At 44.3% G+C, this 19,694-nt stretch overlaps 1 protein-coding gene across 4 annotated transcripts in view; it reads right to left on the bottom strand.

Moving 5' to 3' along the window:
- Positions 1–19,694, bottom strand: part of FAM228B (family with sequence similarity 228 member B) — a 721,883-nt gene that overhangs the window by 265,042 nt on the left and 437,147 nt on the right. For all 4 annotated transcript variants that reach the window (XM_044062760.1, XM_044062761.1, XM_044062762.1 and 1 more), the window contains exon 6: positions 14,466–14,546. In XM_044062760.1, the coding sequence (XP_043918695.1) occupies positions 14,466–14,546 (81 nt within the window). The remainder of the gene's footprint in view (positions 1–14,465; positions 14,547–19,694) is intronic.

The raw sequence follows: 19,694 nt of genomic DNA, 5'->3' as shown, positions 1-19,694 counted from the left end.
TAACACCTTAGTCATTCACTTAGCTAGTATAGATATAAATACTTTATAATCATGATTCAAGCTTGAAATTGGTTGGATCGGAAGGGTCTTTACCCTCTTTGGGTGGTACAGCCACCACCGCTTTCTTCCAAGATGCTGGTACAATGGCTAAACAAAACCTTCCAGATCTTTATCACTTTCTTCCCTCCTAGCTTCTAAACATCCACTGGAATAGCATCTGTTCTTGGAGACTTCCCTTATGCATCACAATTCCTATATAAATCTTGAGCCTCATCCTCCTCTCATCTTAGCATAGTTAAGTCTTCCAAAAACATTTCCATTTGTGCCTTTTCTAGGTTTCCCCATTCTTCTGCTTTACATAAGTTTTCACAGAATTCCTGAAATATCTCTAATAACTGTATAGGGCCTGTTATTTTTAGTGTCATATTACCCCTTTCTTAACTCATGGATATTATCCATCTATTCCATTATTTTCCATTTAGCATTCAGAAATCACACTTCATGTTCTGTAAGATATTCTTTACCTGCAATGCTTTAACCTTTGATAACCCCTCTAAATTATTTATATTACTTCTTTCCTACATCTCTTTCACTTTTATTTCTACCATATTTTTTAAGTTCCGTTTTATCACACTCCTTAGTATTCTTCTGCAATTTGCATCTTCCCTAATAACTCATAAATCATTTCTACTACCCATTCCTTAGATCCCTCTCTTTTCAATAAGTACAAAAGTGCCAGAGTCTCATTTTTACTTGATCACCCTGCATCTTTGTCTTAGTCTTTATTAGTGCATGATCTGAAATATTTATTGGATGATGTTCAAAGTTTTCATTTAAGTACTCATGCACCTTCAAAAGTTCTATCTAGTTTAACCCATATCTTCCATTCCAAATATTCTCATATATTATTTCAGAAATCTACGCTCTTTTGTTATATTTTCTTTTTTATGTCTCTCAGAAATATCCTCACTATTGTATGATCAATTTCCACTCCCCACCCATGAATAATGCTCCCTGATGTAAGCTTTTTATATATTTCATAATTCTTTTAAGATCCTTAATAATAGTTTTAAGTGGAATACATACACATATATACACACACACTACATGTGTGTGTGTGTGTGTGTGTGTGTGTGTGTGTGTGTGTATATATATATATATATATATATATATATATATACACACACATATATATATATATATATATATATATATATATATATGTGTGTGTGTTTATATATATACATATATATATATATATATATATATATATATATATACACACACACACACACACACACACACACACACACACACACATATATATATATATATATATATATACATGCGCTAGTGTAATTCTCCTTCCCCTGCGAATAACCCCCTTATCTTTTCTCTCCTCTTTTTTCACTACTGGAGTCCCTCCACCAATCAATATTATTACTTCCCGTTTCCTTTGTCCATGACACTCGGCTAAACATCATTTCTAAAATCCTTCCTTTGCCAAATTCACATGCTCGTTACTAAGTGTTTGTTTCTTTTGTAATAGGTTCATAGGTTTGTACTAGGCGATCAGCCCTAGGGCCTATACAAGCCTAGCCATAACAATTCCCTGGCTATTTCTTCCCACACTATTTACTTCCCTGGACCCCTGTCTAGCAGGGCGACTGACGTGATCCCCGGGGTGAATTTCCTTTCTCCCATCCAATCGTCAAGGTTCCTTTTGAAGAGGGCCAAAGAGGCACTCTGCTTGACATGTATGGGCAATCTATTCCAGTGTCTGGGGAGTCTCTGGGTCAGGAACCTATCCCTCCAGCATGTTTTGTTTATTGTGATGACAAGGTTTAGATCCCTGGAGCGTGTGGCTCTGAGTGATTGAGATTTCTTTAAGTGTAGCATGTCCAACAGCTCTGGGATTGACATGGCCTTGTATGTTAAGCAGAGATCACCTCTGAGTAGACGATATGTGACAGAGTATAGCTGGAGTTTTTTAAGGCGGTCAGCGTAGGGCATCTGCTTTAGGCCTGTGATTCTTTTAGTGAGGTATTTCTGTGGCCTTTCCAGTTGTTGCAGATGTCTTGAGAGATACATACCAAATGGGGCGTTGTATTCTATAATAGGTCTAATGAGGGATGAGTGCAGTGGGACAATGACCTCCTTTTTTCTGGATGAAAAGCCCTTAGTGATGAGGTGTGCCACATAGAAGGATTTTCTGACTGTTGTGGTGATGTGGTTATCGAAGGTGAGACCACTGTCCACCTGTGTCCCTAAGTCTCTTATCCCACTTTCGGTGTTTAGTGTACTGCCACCTATATGGTAATTCATGGATACATGTTCTTTGCTAAAGGGAATAACTATACATTTCTTGGCATTGAGCTTGAGCCCATGGCTCTGGCACCAAGCATTTGTTTCTGTAAGGCCCTTTTGTAGAGTATCCACATCATTTGGGGATTCAATAATGGCTCCCAGTTTGCAGTCATCTGCAAACTTTGTTAGCCAGAGTCCCTTAGTGTTGGCCTGTACTTCAGAGACGTAGATGCCAAACAAGAGCGATCCCAGGACTGAACCCTGAGGTACTCTACTTGTCACTTGTCTGGAGCTGGATTTGGAGTCAGCTACTTTTACAGTGTGGATTCTATCAGTAAGCCAGTTAGTAACCCATTGGGTGATTAATGTCAAGCTTAGTAAGTTTATCTATGATTCCAGAGTGGGGGATGGTGTCAAAGGCCTTGGCAAGGTCTAGATAGGCTGTGTGGACCACCTTACCCTTGTCCATGGCTCTGGAGACTGATTCAAAGAAGTCATTCAGGTTCAGGAGACAAGATCGGCCCTTCACGAACCCAAACTGGGTGGGGTCCAGTGTTTGAAGGTTGCCATTGTCTTTGTTTATAAGTTCCATGATAATACGCTCCAGGGCCTTGCAGATAAGGCTTGTCAGACTGATAGGATGGTAGTTTCTGGGATCCAAGGTGGATCCCCCCTTGTGGAGTGGGATAACTGTAGCTCTGCGCCACTCAGCGGGCATGAAACCTGAGGTGAGGCTATGATTAAACATAACACTTAGGTGAGGTGCCAGTTCATATTGTAGTTCATGTAGTACACAGCCCGGGATGTCATCTGGTCCCATGAATGCTGTATTCTTAGCTTTGGAGAGTGCATTTGTTACCTGTGTGGCCGTTATTACCGGAATTTGGCAATCTTCCGGTATTGAGATGGGCCATTTAGGGGGTGAGAGGGGGGTGGAGTTGGCACTGAATCGATCTGCCAGGATATTGGCAATATCCTTGGGATCAGTATATTTAATGCCATTCTGTTTTAGCTCAGAGCAGATCTGAGCATTGCCATTTAGGTTCTTGACATAGTTATAGAATGCCTTGTGGTTGTCTTTGGAATCTTTGGCAATTTTATTTTCATAACTAGCTTTGGTGGATTTTATGAGGGATCTCAGTTTCTTACTGAGGCTGGTAAGGGAGTTTTTTGCATCCTGGGATTTTCCTCTTTTCTGCAACAGTTTCTTCCTTTTGTTGTAAAGTTTGTCTATGGCAGGGGACCACCAAATTGGCTTCCTTTTTTTGGATGAGAGCATCTTGGTTCTATTTGGGATGGCACGATTCATGCATGAGTGGATGTGCTCATACAGTGCCTTAGTGTAGGATTCAGCAGTTGAACTTTCAGTTCCCGTCTGCATGGGTGTCATGAAGTTTGTCACTTCTGACTTGAGTAGCATGAAGTTGGCTTTGCAGAAGTTTTTTATGGAGGTTACCTTACTGGGGGGTGGGGGTGGGATGTGGATATTAAGGGTGATTAGCTTATGGTTAGACCTGACTAACGAGGGGGGTGACCATAGGTGTGGAGCATCAATTTCCCATGTTGGTAATGACCAGGTCTAGGATATTGGAGCCCCTGGTGCTATTTGCACCCTACAATTCTTCAAATAATTCAATACTGTTTACTTCTTGTCCTTACCAAAATTTTAATTTATATCCCATAATATAAGCAATAAGGCAGCTATTCTAATAAAAAGCTATTACTCTCATATATTCTACATGACCATTTTTTAAATATATGCTTCCAATGTGCAACTTACATACACATATTAATGGTTGTCAGGCTGATCTTGTATGCAGTTGTGACTTCTCATCTGTTTGACCCCATGTCACATTTTCCCAGACTTTTAGCTTCAGTAAAAAAGCTCAACAAAATAAATATGTACAGTTTCATTTTAACCCTCTTAACCCCTTTTAATTCACAGCAAACACAGAAGTAAATATACATTCCAAAAAGGGAAGTTACCCCTTCATGTATGGGCAATTGCCCTAAAAAGACAGCTATACCCACAAGCTTTAGCTATTTGAAAATTACGTTCAGTCATGCTGTACCTGTTAGAGCCTGTTTTCCCTCTTGCACTATTATCATCCATTCTTGTCCCAACTCGATTTCCCTCCCAGAAGTGAAAAAAACAACTTCCATGCTTTCAGTTAACTGATTTTAGCCTGAAGAAAAAGTGGTTTCTCTTAAAAAATAAACCAGATAGCACACTGTTGTTTTATACTGAAGTATTGAATACAACCAGCAATGCATCTGCTTGCAAAACTGTTCCTTTCAGTGCGTTAGATTTCATTTAATTTACTGAACTGCTGACCAGTTCTCCTTTACATTCTAATTATAGTGTTGCTCATACAAATACCTCAGTGTTCATGGTTCAGTCATTTCCTGATTAATTGCCTGCACCTGTAGACAGACCTACTCCAGCAGCAGAGCTTTGTTGGTGAAGAGCAAAAAGTTAATTTTATTAAGTGCACTAATTCGCTCTTTTCAAATGGTGTGAAATGAGAAGTTATGTACCTACCATAACATTCCATGTTAGTTGTCTTCTTCTCACCTTCTTTCTTGCTGGATGGGTTTGGAGCCGATCCTCGGCTCCGACTCGGCATATACTAAAGCTCGAGAGCTATTTTTACCGGCTCGAGGCTACCCTGTATCCCACAATGCTAGGCACTAACTACCCAGATCTCGTTTGATAGCTAACACCATAGCAGTTCTGATCTCAGAACAAAGGAAAGAGGAATACCTATATATATATATCATACCAAGAAAAGGCAACCATGGGAGTCCAAGCTGGGATGAAAGAAGGCCCAGAAGGATCCTTTCGGTCTGTCCAGGCTAGGGGGTTGGAGGGTGGGACACAAGAAAGAAGGCGAGAAGAAGACAACTAACATGGAACGTTATGGTAGGTGCATAACTTCTCAATGTTAAGTTGTCAATCTCGCCTTCATTCTTGCTGGATGGGACCGCATCCCTAGCACCTCAACCCTGGGTGGCTCATCGGAACAGACTCTTGAGGACGGTGGAACCAAAGTTAGCTCGGCTTCTGGAGGCCATGTCCAGTTTGTAATGAGAAATAAAGGTATGAGGAGAGGCCCATGTGGCTGCTGCACAAATGGAGTCTATAGGCAACCTAGCCTGAAAGGCTATTGTCATAGCTAAGGCTCTAGTTGAGTGGGCTCTAGGTTTTGAAGGAAGTTCTTGACACCTCAGTTCACAGATGAAAGTAATCACAGAGGCCAACCATCTAGAAAGGGTTACTTTGGAAACTGGAAGGCCTTTCTTCCCTTCCGCATAAGACAGGAAGAGCTGCTCAGATTTCCTAACTTGCTTGGTTCTATCCAGGTAGTAACAGAGTTGACGGTGAACATCCAAAAAATGCAACTTTTGTTCCACTCTGTTGCAGTAATTAGGGAAGAAAACTGGGAGATCGATAGTCTGGTTTAGATTTGCCTCAGAAGATATCTTAGGTAAAAAAGATGGGTTAGTTCTGAGGGACTCTCTATCTTTACGGAAAACCAGATAAGGAGGACGAACACAAAGGGCATGAAGTTCTGAGACTCTCCTCGCGGAAGTTATGGCCACTAGAAATAGAGTTTTCCATGAGAGTAACTTCAAGGAACAGGAAGCCGCAGGTTCAAAGGGAGGGAGAATCAAAGAGGTCAAAAAAGATACCTTTAAGGAAGGCTTTACAAAGTTTATGGGACATAACAGTGGAGTCCGACAAGCCAACATGAAATTTTGAAATGGCCGCTAACTGAACTCTGATAGTGGACGAAGAAGAACATGATTGAAAAAGTTCGGCCAAGAAATCTAGGACTGATTGGATAGGTGCCGTGAAAGGATCCATGTTTCTAGTCTCTGCCCAGAAGGAGATACATTTCCATTTGCTAGCATAAATCATCCTGGTAGAAGATTTGTGGGAAGCTAGTATGATGTCATGCACCGAATGGGAAATAAAGGGAAGCCTGGCTAAGGTTGGAAGTGGAGCAACCAAGCTGTGAGGTTGAGAGAGGGGAGGGACTGGTACAGCTCGCCCGACTGATGGGTCAAGAGATCTGGCACTGGGTCCAGATGCCAGGGCTGCTCCAAGAGGTAACGATGCAGGAACGGAAACCAGATTTGTTGAGGCCAGTAAGGGGCAATGAGGATCATTGTGGATCTCAATGCGGTAGCTTTCTGAATCAACTGTGTGATTAATAGAAAGGGGGGAAAAGCGTACAGAAGACCCCGGGGTCAATCGTGGACTAGAGCATCTCTGGGGGGGTGGCTGGGAAGAGGAAAGAGAGTGAAGAAGTCGTGGCACTTGCTGTTTTGAGGTGTTGTGAAAAGATCGCAGCAAGGCTGACCCCATCTTCGGAAAATCTTTTCCACTACTGACTGCTTGAGAGACCATTCGTGCAGCATGAGAATAGCTCTGCTCAGCCTGTCCGCTATGACGTTGGACTTCCCGGGGATATGCGTTGCTATCAGAAACCGCTGAGAAGAGATCGCCCACTGCCAAAGTCTGAGTGCTTCTCGACACAAGGGATAGGACTTGGTTCCGCCCTGCTTGTTGATGTAACACACTACGGACATATTGTCCGTCTGAACTGCAATAGTCCCGATGGGAAGAGAGTCCTGAAGGGCTTGCAACGCTAAAAGTACTGCTCTCATCTCCAGGACATTTATGTGCAGGTGGCACTCGAAAGGTTGCCATGTGCCCTGGACTGTCCTGCCCTGAAAATGCCCCCCCCCCACCCAATCAGGGAGGTGTCCGTTGTCACCGTAGCAACCGGGGGGGGGGAAGAACAAAGGGTCTGCCCTGAATGACTTGAAGGGAGACCATCTACCAAGAAAGGTGTTTCTTGCATGATTGGGTGATTAAAATGCTGTGTGACATTGGAAGCTGTTAAAAAGACCACTGGGAAAAGAGCATCCACTCAAGGATCCGCATGTGAAAGCGAGCTAGGGGAAGTAACGTAATGGCTGCTGCCATGAGACCTAAAGTCTTCAGTACAAACCTGGCCTGGATTCTGTTGCTCTGAAGAAGGATGTGAACCTGTCTGCGAATATCTGAAATTCTCTGTTCGGTTAGTTTTGCGGACAGTTCGGCTGTGTCCAATATGGCGCCTATGAAAGTAATAGACTGACAAGGCAGACTTTTCGAAATTTATGGAGATACCTAGCTCTTTGCAAGTTTGAATGGTGTAATCTCTGGACTGAAGAAGTTGACGCCTGGTGGTGGCGGCAAGGAGCCAGTCGTCCAGATATGGAAACACCTGGAATCCTTGACGTCTCAGATGAGCCGTGACCACTGCCATGCATTTGGTGAACACTCGGGGGGCTGTAGTGAAACCAAAGGGTAGGGCCCTGAACTGGTAGTGACTGGCCCCCAGACGGAAGCAGAGAAACCTCCTGGAGTGCCTGTGCATCGATGTGGTAGTACGCATCCTGAAGGTCTATAGAGCACATCCAATTGTCCTGGCCCAAAAAGGGTAGAATGGACTGTAGCATGACCATCCGGAACTTCATTCTTTGGACAGACCTGTTTAGCCTGCTGAGATCCAAAATTGGTCTCCAGTCCCCTGTCTTTTTTGGTACCAAAAAGAACTTGGAGTAGATTCCGGATCCTTGCTGGTCTGCTGGGACTGGTTGGATGGCTCTTTTTCTTAGCAGTTTTGAGATTTCTAATACTGCTTGTTCCCTTAGACCGGGTGGAACATCTGGAAGGGGCCTTTTTGGCTGTGTTGGGGTGTGGGCAAAGGGAATTTCGTAACCCTCGGATATGATCGATACATCTGTCTTGGGTGAGGGAAAGCCGGGCTTCTGGGTACAGTGATAATCTTCCCCCGACTGCCTCCAAAGGCGGACAGTCGGGCAGCTTCTCAGGGATGCTGGAAGGGCTGACCAGAGACAGCTTCTCTGCTACCCTGATTCTGCAGATCCCCTCTGCCCCTAGGGCGGCGTCTGTTATTGTCCCCCCCCCCTGCCTCTAGAGGGGAACTCACCTCGTGCGTCAGGTGCGACTCCCTGTGGTTTGCGAAACCACATTTTTCCACCCTTCTGACCCTTAGGGCATGGTCTAGACGGGGTGGAAAAACGGACTCCCACGGCAGAGAGAGTCTTGCCATCCTGTTCACATCTTGTCAAAGTATTCTTCACCTGAGGTCCAAACAACGCCGAACCATCAAAGGGGGAGTTAGTGAAGGATGCCTTGAAGGGGTCAGCAAAGTTACAAAGCCGCATCCAGGTGTGATGCCTTAAGGCCACGCCTGTGCCTGCAGCCCTACTCGACCAATCAGCCGCATAGGAAATAAGCCGCATGGAGGAGTTAACAATCGAGTTCAGGGTTGCCAGCTGGAAGTTGATTTTGTCTTGAGACCCTGCAGCTGTTGGATCCTGTACAGTATCACCCATTTCTTTGAGCATGTCTCTTTGAAGGCGGGTGAAATGACACAAGTAATTGAGCGACCGCATGGTAAAGGTCGCTGAAGAAAACATCCGCTTGCCATACCTATCCATAGTCCTAGATTCCTTATTAGGAGGATGGATCGGTACTGAAGGATCAGCCAGTTCCTTCTTAGTGGCTGCCGCCACCACCATGGCATCATCAGGGACACCCTTGGTTAAAAACTGCTTATCAGAAGGAGCTGTGATAAATTTTGAAGGCCTCCGTGGGGTAGGTTCCATCGTGTCAGGGGCCGTCCATGCCTTCCGCGCCACCACTTCCATGAGGCGGTCAAAGGGCGGACACACCCAGGAGGTGGAAGGGCGAGAACCAAAAGCCTCCAGGTAAACCGACTTGTCCTCGGAAGGACTGAGGGTAGACCAGTTCCCCCTCTGCTTGAGGATCTCAAGGATGTCAGAAAAGGAGACATCCTCAGAGGGGGACCGTGGGGACCCTTCCGACTCATCCAAGTCGGTATCGGATGTGACGGACTCAGGAGAGTCCACATGCTTCCTCTTGCATTTCCTTTTCTGAGGGAGTTCCCCCGATGGATCAGGGGAGGCCTCGGAAGAGGAGGATGCTCCCAATGGGGGCACCTGAGGTGTTGGATCTCTGCGGTCGGGGTCGAGAGGATGGGTAGAGACCGTAGCAAGCACAACAGTGGGAGGAGCTGAGGAGCTGACCGTGGAGCAGGCACAGGGGCCAGCACACTCCTCATGACCTCAAAAGCACCCCTATCAGGCAGGGAAGAAGGTCCCCGCTCCGAAGAGATAAGGACCCCTCCCGGCACCGAGAGGGATGGCTCCGAGGCCGATGTTGGGGCCGAACTCACCTGCGCCGAGGCTCCGAGAGGGAGAACAGGGTCGGACAAGGGTCCGATGCCACTCGCCCCCTCGGAGCCGACGAGGGAGTCCCAGCGCCCGGATCCCTCCAAGGATGGAACCATGGAAGAGATCGGAGCCGACAACGGAGCCGAAAGGTGTGGTATCGGCTCCGCCGTGTCGACGGTCCTGGCTCTCATGAACTCCGGCTCCGAGCTCAGAGGAAGAGTCGGAGGAGGAATCGATGATGGAATGGGGAAAGCCGCTGTCTGATGAGAAGGGCTCTGAAGCATCTGGGCCAGTGCCTGAGACTTAAGGAGTCTGCTAACCACCCTCTTAAGGTCATGTTCCGAAAGCCTGGAAGACCGAAAGGAATGGGACCAATGGCTCCGCTTCGAAAGCAAGGGAGATCTCGGAGCCGAATAGACTGACTCCAAAGAAGGAAACCTGGAGCGCTTATGGCTCGCAGACGGTTCCGACAGAATGATAGGAGCCGACTGAGTCTTGGGAGTATCAGCTTTGGCCGGAGCCAATGTAGGAGCACTAAGAGCACCACTAGGCGAAGGCTCGGTTCGTGGAGCCGACGGTTTAGTGGGCTTCGAAGGTTTGCCCGACGAAGACTTGGTCGGGGAACCTTCGGGTTTCAACAAGCCTCGCAAGATAAGCTTGTTTCTGCGTTCCTGCAGGACTCTTGGACTGAATGCATGGCAGACAGAACAAGAGTCCTGCAGGTGCAGAGGGCCCAGGCAATAAACACAAGAAGTGTGACCGTCTGTCAGAGACATCTTCTGACAGCACGAGTCACACTTCTTGAAGCCTGAAACCCTGGAATCTTTAGACATCCTGACAGGGATGACAAGTCACACACACAACAAACACCCACACTCAAACTTACTCAGTCTAGTCACACACGCACACACAGAGACTGAGACTATTTAGACTGACAAATAAAGAACTTTAAACTAAATATAACTAAATTTTAAGCTAATAAATTAAACTAAAAATTAGCCCCAAGGCCTAGTAATCTATGGAGTGGGGGTAGGTAACGAGAAGAAGATAGAAACAAACCCAAAAGGGAGCTATCTAAGGTGGGTATACACTAGAGGGGTAAACAGGATCTAACAGTAAAACTACTACTGAAAAAGGTCAGGAAAAAACCTTACCAGAAAAGATTTTTACGAATCTAACCTGAGAGCCGGCAAAAACGCAACCTCGCAGCTGAAGCGGCAAACAAGATCTGGGTAGTTAGCGCCTAGCATTGTGGGATATAGGGTAGCCTCGAGCTGGTAAAAATAGCTCTCGAGCTTTAGTATAGGCCGAGTCGGAGCCGAGGATTGGCTCCGAACCCATCCAGCAAGAATGAAGGCGAGATTGACAACTTAACATCTATCATTTATATGTTTTTTTTTATTTTCTGGTATTTTTGCTCAGAAAAAGAAACAAACATTTTCCTCTTGTCTGCAGTACAAACCAAGAACATTTGTCTACACCTTACCTTCACTTGTACAACACCTAGGGAAGCCACAATTTAATACACACATATGATCAGTGTACCTCCACATCCTCCCCACAGCAGTCCAAGATCACAACAATACATTGCTTTTATCCAGACTTTATCTTGTTACAGTATAAACTCCACATGTATGTACTACTTATATCCAGCCTTTACCTTGTTACAGTGTAAACCCCAGACATATTTTCATGTAACATAACTAGTATAAACAGCAGCGACTGACAAGACCATCTCTTTACTTTAAAATACCTCTGGATACTCTACAGTGTTATCTTACATTGTAACATGCAATTTATTTCAAAAAAAATATTATACATATATTACTAAGAAAAAATAAATGCTTTACTTAACATTTACATCTTCATGCTTTCATTGCCCTTCTAAACATTAATGACAAAGTAGGAATTTGATTTTGAGTCCTCCAAAAGTCCAAGATCTTCCAGTCTTTTTATCCACTTCTTGCATAATCACAGTTCTCCTGTCCAAATGATATGTTATGGAAATTACACTTCGCAATTCTTATATAGGTTCATAAGTACTAGGCAAACTGCCCTTGAGGGCCATTTTAAGCCTAGACAATTTCTGTTTTGTTGTCAAAGTAACCTATTCCATTTGGTTATAGATTGGTCTTACCCATCCCATGGGCGATAATTATATATTACCCTCTAAATATATTTTAAGTGGACTCATGCATGGGCTAAAACGTTTAGGAGCTGCATCCATCCATTAGTAGTACAGGGGCAGTCTTGGGGTAAATTTTCTGTTCCCCATCCATAGATCTAACTTGCACTTGAAAATGGACAAAGATGAACTTTGTTTTATGTGGATGAGGAGGGAGTCTGTTCTATAGCAGTGGTATCCTCTGCAAAATACACCTGTCCCTCCAAACCATTTTGTTGATGTTGTGGAAGAGGTTTAGATCCCTCATTTATTTATCTTTTCATCTTGTCCACCCAACAATTGTTTCTGGTGCAAGTCCAATACTTTTTTTTTTTTTAGTCTGCTCCTGGGCTTTTTTCTATGGGCTTTTTATTGTTAGAGGAATGAGAAGCAGGGTCCTCTTCAGTTTGCTAAGTCTTCGCTGGGTAGCATTTTCTCTTTAGCCTGTTTTGCATCTAAAAATATCCTTCATCCTCCAGGAAAAAATATTCTAAACTGCTGAATATAGCAACTTGAATCGCACATCTACCTCTCAACATCCTGATTGCAGGGATAAACACGTTTCTCTTCTGCCTAGTGCACAGTGAATAATTATTTTCCAAAACACTGTGGTGTAGCCAGCTAATATTTTCCTTTCTGCCACAATTTTGTCAGGAGCAGCTTTTTCTGCTGGTATGACTGCATCTTTACTACGGCAAGTCTTGGCTTATTAATATTTCATGATCAAATTTGGAGTATACATGTACTGTACTCTTTGAATTAACAAGTCGTTCTATTGAATACCAGTCTAGTTGCTTATTTATATTTTCATAGTGGTATTTTCAGTGGTATAACAAAGTCTGTTTTCCTCTGCATGCTTTGTCTCTTAATTCTACTAGTTTTTAGACAACAGTTCTTGAAAATCCTCATATTCTGCCAGTCTTTCCTTCATTTCAACCTCAGATTTCTGCAGTTTTATCAGCACATCTGAACAGCTACTTAAACTTCCTTCTATTCTTTCCACCCTTTTGTCCTTTGACTTTACATATTCCTCCAGGTTCTGCTTATTTTAAACACCTCTGCATGCATTTTATTTTATTTTCCTATAGATTACTGGAAACCATCTCTCACATAAAAACTGAAACCTAAACTGATTTTTGCTGAAAAGCTACAAGTCTCTTCACCACCAGAGATTTTTCTTGTCCATTTCTTGTTGATTTGTTCTTACATTCTTCATATTTCTCCTTTGCAGGAATCATAGATTCATAGACTGTTACTAGCGTAATGACCTGGTGGGCCTTTCTAAGCCTAGCCAAGTTTTCCTGAGAGAATAATGATGTCCTTTATCCAAATAAGACATTGAGGGCCAGGCATTTATAAGCTACCTCTGTCCATAAGGGACAAGGGTGCCAAGCCCGGTGTACATTTCCTATTCCCCATTTACTTGTCTAGGTTGTGTTTAACTTGGGTAATAGACAAACTTAGCTTCCCAACAGTATAGTGACTAGCCAGTAACTGAACTTTACCAATTGTCAGCTTTCACTGGCTCCTTTACGTCTGTTTTCTTATTCACACTGGGAAAGCTCAACTCAACCTGTGCTTCAGAGTGCAGCCATCTGGGAATCACCCTGATAATTCTCTCACTTTTGAATACCATGTTGCAAGAGCAGTTATCTGGCATAACTGTTTTCCAATGGGATCTTATCTAGGTCAAAGGATGTTACCGTCCCTCTAAAGTTTGCCCTAATCAGATCAGTTGATCAATGCCCTTTTGTTATGTACCTAGACAGATATACTAACATAGATCCCAGACGTTGCAATGAAAAAGATTACTGACCTAAAAATCCTTAGCTACTAAGACTGAATAGAAGCTCTTTCTCTATATTCTGCCACTTATAGACTCTTATGTGGAGGTCTATATATGGCATTCCTTGCTATCAAAGTTCCACCCTTACTGGATCTCTTATAATTTCAAAGGACAAATTGCTACAAAAACACTTAGACCAAGGTTTTGAATATTCACCAGCATAGCAATAAAACATGTTGGAGAGCTAGATTTCATTACTTGATGGTTACTCTATCTATGCAATGTTAAGTATTTACACCCTTGCCTTCTTCAAGACTAACCTTGATGACTGGATGGGTATCCTAAGTTCATTCCTTGCTTACCATGTTTTTCTTTTCAACAATTGGGTATATATCTTGAGACCGGTATCTGACAAGACACACGTGGTCTTCTGACTTACTTGCCTTGTAATTCATATGATCTTATGATCCTATGAACAGGAATATGTTGAGTGGAGCAAAGTCATGTAAGGTACTTGTATTTTTATGGTTAAACTGTAGATTCCTCTGCAGAGTTGTGATAAGTGGAAGTGTTCACTTACCCTTGAGTTTTAGGGAATCCAGAATGCATTATATTAAGAGGAGTGCAGGAGGCACAGTTCAGTGCATGAAAAATGTGGGGACTTTGCCCTCTTAAAAAATAAAAACTGTTTTACAATTGCTAATTATTTTGCTGCAAAGTGCATTTGAAATTCTTTAATCTATCTTAAACCCAATAAAAATACATGCCCAGTTCACTTCTGGTCAAATATATTTGACTACTAAAAAAAGCATAATGATGATAGTGATAATGTCAATGTACTTCTTTTGATTAAAGAAAAAAAACTTTCTGCTGCACAACTGTACAAATACATATGTGTGAAATTTATACGTTTTATCAAAATGTTCATACCTTAAAATAGTGTGGCCTGTGATACTGCAGATAAAATGGATTGTATTCTTGGGGATTGTAATCTTCCAGAAATACACAGCCCTGAAAAAGAGGAAGCATAACACATACCGTTACAAATGTATACTATGTTAATACAGTTTTTCTAATGGCATTCTCAAAGATAGTCTGTTAATACAGTGTTTGCAATGGCATTCTGTAAGATGGTCTGAAGAATTCTGATTTTCTGAGATACATACCTGTCCTCCAACAAGTCCTATTTAGGTCGCAAGCCTAGTTTAAATCCTTATATCTAGTAGTTCTGGAGCTGTTTGCTTTGTGGATTAGCAAAAGGTCCATCAGAGTGAGATCCAAGGATACCTTATATGCCATTTAACTATAGTTGCATCTAATCAGCACATGTACTTTATGTTTTTCAAGACTGGCTTGGTGCATAATCTTCATACTTGCTATGCAAGCCAGCACTTAGGTCCACCTGGCTGCATGGTTCCAATGGATAATCACTGTTTCACTTAGACACAGTACCCTTTTTAAAAAAGAGAATAATTCTCCTAATTTTCAGACACCTAATGTTAACGTTGGTAATAAGAAGTTATGTACCTACCATAATGTTCCATGTTAGTTGTCTTCATCTCGCCTTCCTTCTTGCTGGTTGGGATCGGAGCCGAGGATCGGCTCCGACTCGGCAATCTTCAATAGCTCGAGAGCTGTTTACTGGCTCGAGGCTACCGCTTATCCCATAATGCCTAGCGATAGCTACCCAGATCTAGTTTGAAATAGCTAACCCCAGACATAATAATTCAGTCAAGAACCAGTTGACTATACCTGCCATATTCTCTTAGGTCAAAAAAGACACAAGAGAACACACAGCCAGTGAAACAGAACAGAAAAACTCCTCTTGGTCCACTAGGACAGGGGGATGGAGGGTAGGATGCAAGAAGGAAGGTGAGATGAAGACAACTAACATGGAATGTTATGGTAGGTACATAACTTCTTAATGTTAAGTTGTCTATCTCGCCTTCGTTCTTGCTGGTTGGGACAGCGTCCCTAGCACCTAACATCCTGGGTGGCTCAGTGGAACAGACTCTTCAGAACAGTGGAACCAAAGTCAGCTCTGCTCCTGGAGACCATATCCAACTTGTAATGAGAAATAAAGGTATGAGGGTTTGCCCACGTGGCAGCTGCATAGATAGAATCCATGGGCAACCTAGACTGGAAGGCTACAGAGGTGGCCAAGGCCCTAGTAGAATGACCTTTCCGTTTAATAGACAACTGTTTGTTCCTTAACTGATAAATGAAAGTAATAGTGTGTGATAACCATCTTGACAAGGTTACCTTGGAAACTGGGAGACCTTGTTTGCCCAAGGCATAAGAGAGGAATAATTGGTCCGATTTCCTTACTTCTTTAGTTCTGTGCAGGTAAAAACACAATTGTCTATGGACGTCCAATTGGTGTAGTTTGTACTCTGCCTTGTCGGTATAATTAGGGAAAAAACACAAGAAGATCTATAGATTGGTTTAAGTTACTTTCTGAGCAGACTTTAGGGAGAAACAAGGGATTAGTTCTCAGAGCAACCCTGTCCTTATGAAAAACCTAGTAAGGAGGATGAACACGTAGCGCCTGAAGTTCGGAGACGCGTCTGGCTGAAGTAATATCTACCAGAAAGAGTGTCTTCCAAGATAGGAACTTGATAGAGCAAGAAGCTGCTGGTTCAAAAGGGGGCAGAATTAAGGAGGTTAGGACTAAATTAAGGTCCCAAGGAGGAGGGGGATCTCTCACTGGAGGCCTAAGAAGAGTTGCTCCTCTCAAGAAAGCTTTACATAGCTTATGAGACATAATGTTAGAGTTCGAAAAACCAACATGAAAGTTAGAAATGGCCGCCATTTGTACCCTGATCATAGAAGCAGCGGACCTGGAATGAAACAGCAGAGCTAGGAATTCCAAGATTTCATGGACTGGGGCTGAGAAGGGATCCACATTCCTAGTCTCTGCCCAACAAGAAAAACATTTCCATTTGCTAGCATAAGTTTTCCTCATTGTAGACTTGTGAGAGGACACGATAATGTCTCTGACTGCTGGGGAAATGCTGGGAAGCCTGGCTAAGGTTGGAAGTGGAGCAACCAAGCTGTGAGCTGGAGGGTTTTTAGGGATTGATGCAACCTGCCTGATTGATGAACCAGGAGGTCTGGAATTGGGTCCAGAGTCCAGGGTTGATCGAGAAGGTAACAGTGCAGGAACGGAAACCATATCTGTCGAGGTCCTGTAAGGAGCAATGAGGATCATTTTGCAACCCAATGATATTGCTTTCTGTACAAGTTTGGGTATCAGAGGGAATGGAGGAAAGGCATAAAGAAGTCCCTGGGGCCAATCGTGGACTAGAACATCTCTGGGTATGTGACCCGGAAGCGGGAGAAGGGAGAAGTAGTTGCTGCATTTCCTGTTGAAGGGGGTGGCAAAGAGATCGCAGCAAGGCTGTTCCCATTTGTGAAAAACAAGATTCGCCATATTCTGATTCAGAGACCACTCGTGAGGCATTAGAATAGCTCTGCTGAGCCTGTCTGCTATGACGTTGGATCTCCCAGGGATGTGTGTCGCAATCAGAAAATGGGAGGAAATTGCCCACAGCCAAAGCCTGATTGCTTCTCGACATAGGGGGTAGGACCTGGTTCCGCCCTGCTTGTTGATGTACCACACCACTGACATGTTGTCCGTTTGGATAGCAATGGTCCCAGAAGGAAGAGAGCCTTGAAGGGCTTACAATGCCAGAAGCACAGCTCTCACTTCCAGGACATTTATATGCAGATGGTACTCGTGAGGTTGCCACGTGCCTTGGACTGTCCTGCCCAGATAATGCCCCCCCCCCAATCAGGGAGGCATCTGTTGTCACTGTGGCTACCGGAGGGGGTTGTATGAAAGGTCTGCCCTGAGTAACTAGTGGGGAGATCATCCACTAAGAAAGATGCATTTTGCATGCATCCGTGATCATGATCTCATGTGTCATGGGTAGCTCTTGGAAAGACCACTGCATGAACAGAAGCCACTGAAGAATCCTCATATGAAAGCGTGCCAGTGGGATTAGGAGAATGGCTGCTGCCATGGAGCCCAGTGTTTGAAGGACGTACCTGACTTGGATCCTTTTGCTCTGCATCAGAACGTGTACCTTTTGATGAATTGCGGACACCCTTTCTGGTGGTAGCCTTGCAAACATATCCCTTGTGTCTAAGTCTGCTCCTATATAAGTGATAGATTGAAAGGGCAACAAGGCATATTTTTCGAAATTTATTGTGATGCCGAGCTGTGAGCAGATTGAGATTGTGTAGTCCCGTGCTTGTATGAGTTGATGGCTGGTTTTAGCAGTAAGGAGACAGTCGTCTAGACACGGAAACACCTGGAAACCTTGACGCCTCAGGTGAGCCGTGACCACTGCCATACATTTGGTGAACACCCTGGGGGCTGTGGTGAGACCAAAGGGCAGAGGTCTGAACTGATAATGACTGGCCCCCAGCCGGAAGTGAAGATATCTTCTGGAGCACCTGTCCATCTTTATATGGTAGTACGCGTCCTGAAGATCTGCAGAGCACATCCATTTGTCCTGACCCAGAAAGGGTAGAATGGACTGTAGCATGACCATCCGAAACTTCGTTCTTTGTACAGACCTGTTTAGTCTGCTGAGATCCAGAATCGGTCTCCAGTCCCCTGTCTTTTTTGGTACTAAAAAGAACCTTGAGTAAGTTCCGGATCCGTGCTGGTCTGCCGGGACTTCCTGGATGGCTCTTTTTTTCTAGCAGTTTTGAAACTTCTATTACTGCTTGCTCCCTCAGATTGGGTGGAACATCTGGGTGGATCTTCCTTGACTGCAAGGGGGGTTGAAGGAAGGGGATTTTGTAACCTCCAGATATAACGGACCATACCCATCTGTCTTGAGTTAAACTTCTCCACGCTTTTGGGTATAGCAAAAGTTTTCCCCTGACTGCCTCCAGAGATGAGCAGCCGGGCAACCCTTCAGGGATGCTGAAAGGGCTTATCAGAGAAGGATTCTCTGTTGCCCTGGTTCTGCGGACCCCCTCTGCCACCAGGGTGGCATCTATTATTATTGTTTCCCCCTCTGCCTCTGGAGGAAAAATCACTACGTGTGTCAGGCAAGGCTCCCTGAGATTTACGGAACCACATCTTACCACTCTTCTGACCTTTGGGGTAGGGTCTAGAGGGATTGGAAAAACAGACTCCCACTGCAGAGAGAGTTTTGCCTTCTTGCTCACACCTAGTCAAAGTGTCTTTCACCTGTGGTCCAAAAAGAAAGGAACCATCAAAGGGAGTGTTGGTGAAGGATGCTCGAAAGGGTACCGCAAAATTACACAGCCGCATCCAGGCATGCCTCCTAAGGGCCACCCCGGTACCAGTGGCTCTACTCACCCCATCGGCTGCATAGGAAATGAGCCTCATGGAGGAGTTAAGAACAGAATTAAGCGTCGCTAGCTGGGAAGCCACCTTAGCTTGCGCTCCCTCAGCTGTTGGATCTTGGAGGGTATTTCTGAACTCTTTAAGGAGATCCCTTTGAAGGTGAGTAAAATGACACAAGTAGTTCAGTGACCTCATAGAGAAGGTTGCTGAAGCGAACATTCACTTCCCATACCTGTCTATCATCCTAGACTCCTTGTTAGGGGGATGGACAGATGAAGAGGTCTCCGCTAACTCTTTTTTTTGTGGCTGCTGCTACCACCATAGCATCAACAGGGACACCTTTTGTAAGGAACTGTTTATCCTGGGGTGTTGTAATAAATTTACCAGGTCTCCTCAGAGTTGGTTCCACTGTATCCGGAGCTGACCAAGCCTTTCGAGCCACCACAGTCATAAGTGGATCGAAAGGTGGAGACACCCAGGAGGTGGAAGGTCGGGAACTGAAGGCATTCAGAAATACAGACTCATCCTCAGAAGGGGCTAGAGGATTCCAGTTCCCCCTCTGCTTGAGCATCTCCAGGATGTCCGAAAAGGAGACATCCTCAGAGGGGGATCTCAGGGACCCTTCCGATTCATCTAAGTCTGTATCAGAAGTGACAGACTCAGGAGAGTCAATGTGCTTCCTCTTGCACTTCTTCTTCCCAGGGGGCTCCTCTGAGAGATCAAGGGAGGCCTCGGAAGAAGAGGAAACACCCAATGGGGTGTCCTGGAGCATTGGTTCCCTATGCTTGGGGCCTGGAGGAGGAGGAGCAGAGGTTGGCACAGGCACTACA

This window comes from Protopterus annectens, chromosome 2.part1, assembly GCF_019279795.1.
Source record: "Protopterus annectens isolate FY-2018-M chromosome 2.part1, PAN1.0, whole genome shotgun sequence".
Taxonomy (NCBI): domain Eukaryota; kingdom Metazoa; phylum Chordata; order Ceratodontiformes; family Protopteridae; genus Protopterus; species Protopterus annectens.
Note: the sequence above shows the minus strand (reverse complement) of the source record. Positions and strands in the feature narration are given on the sequence as shown.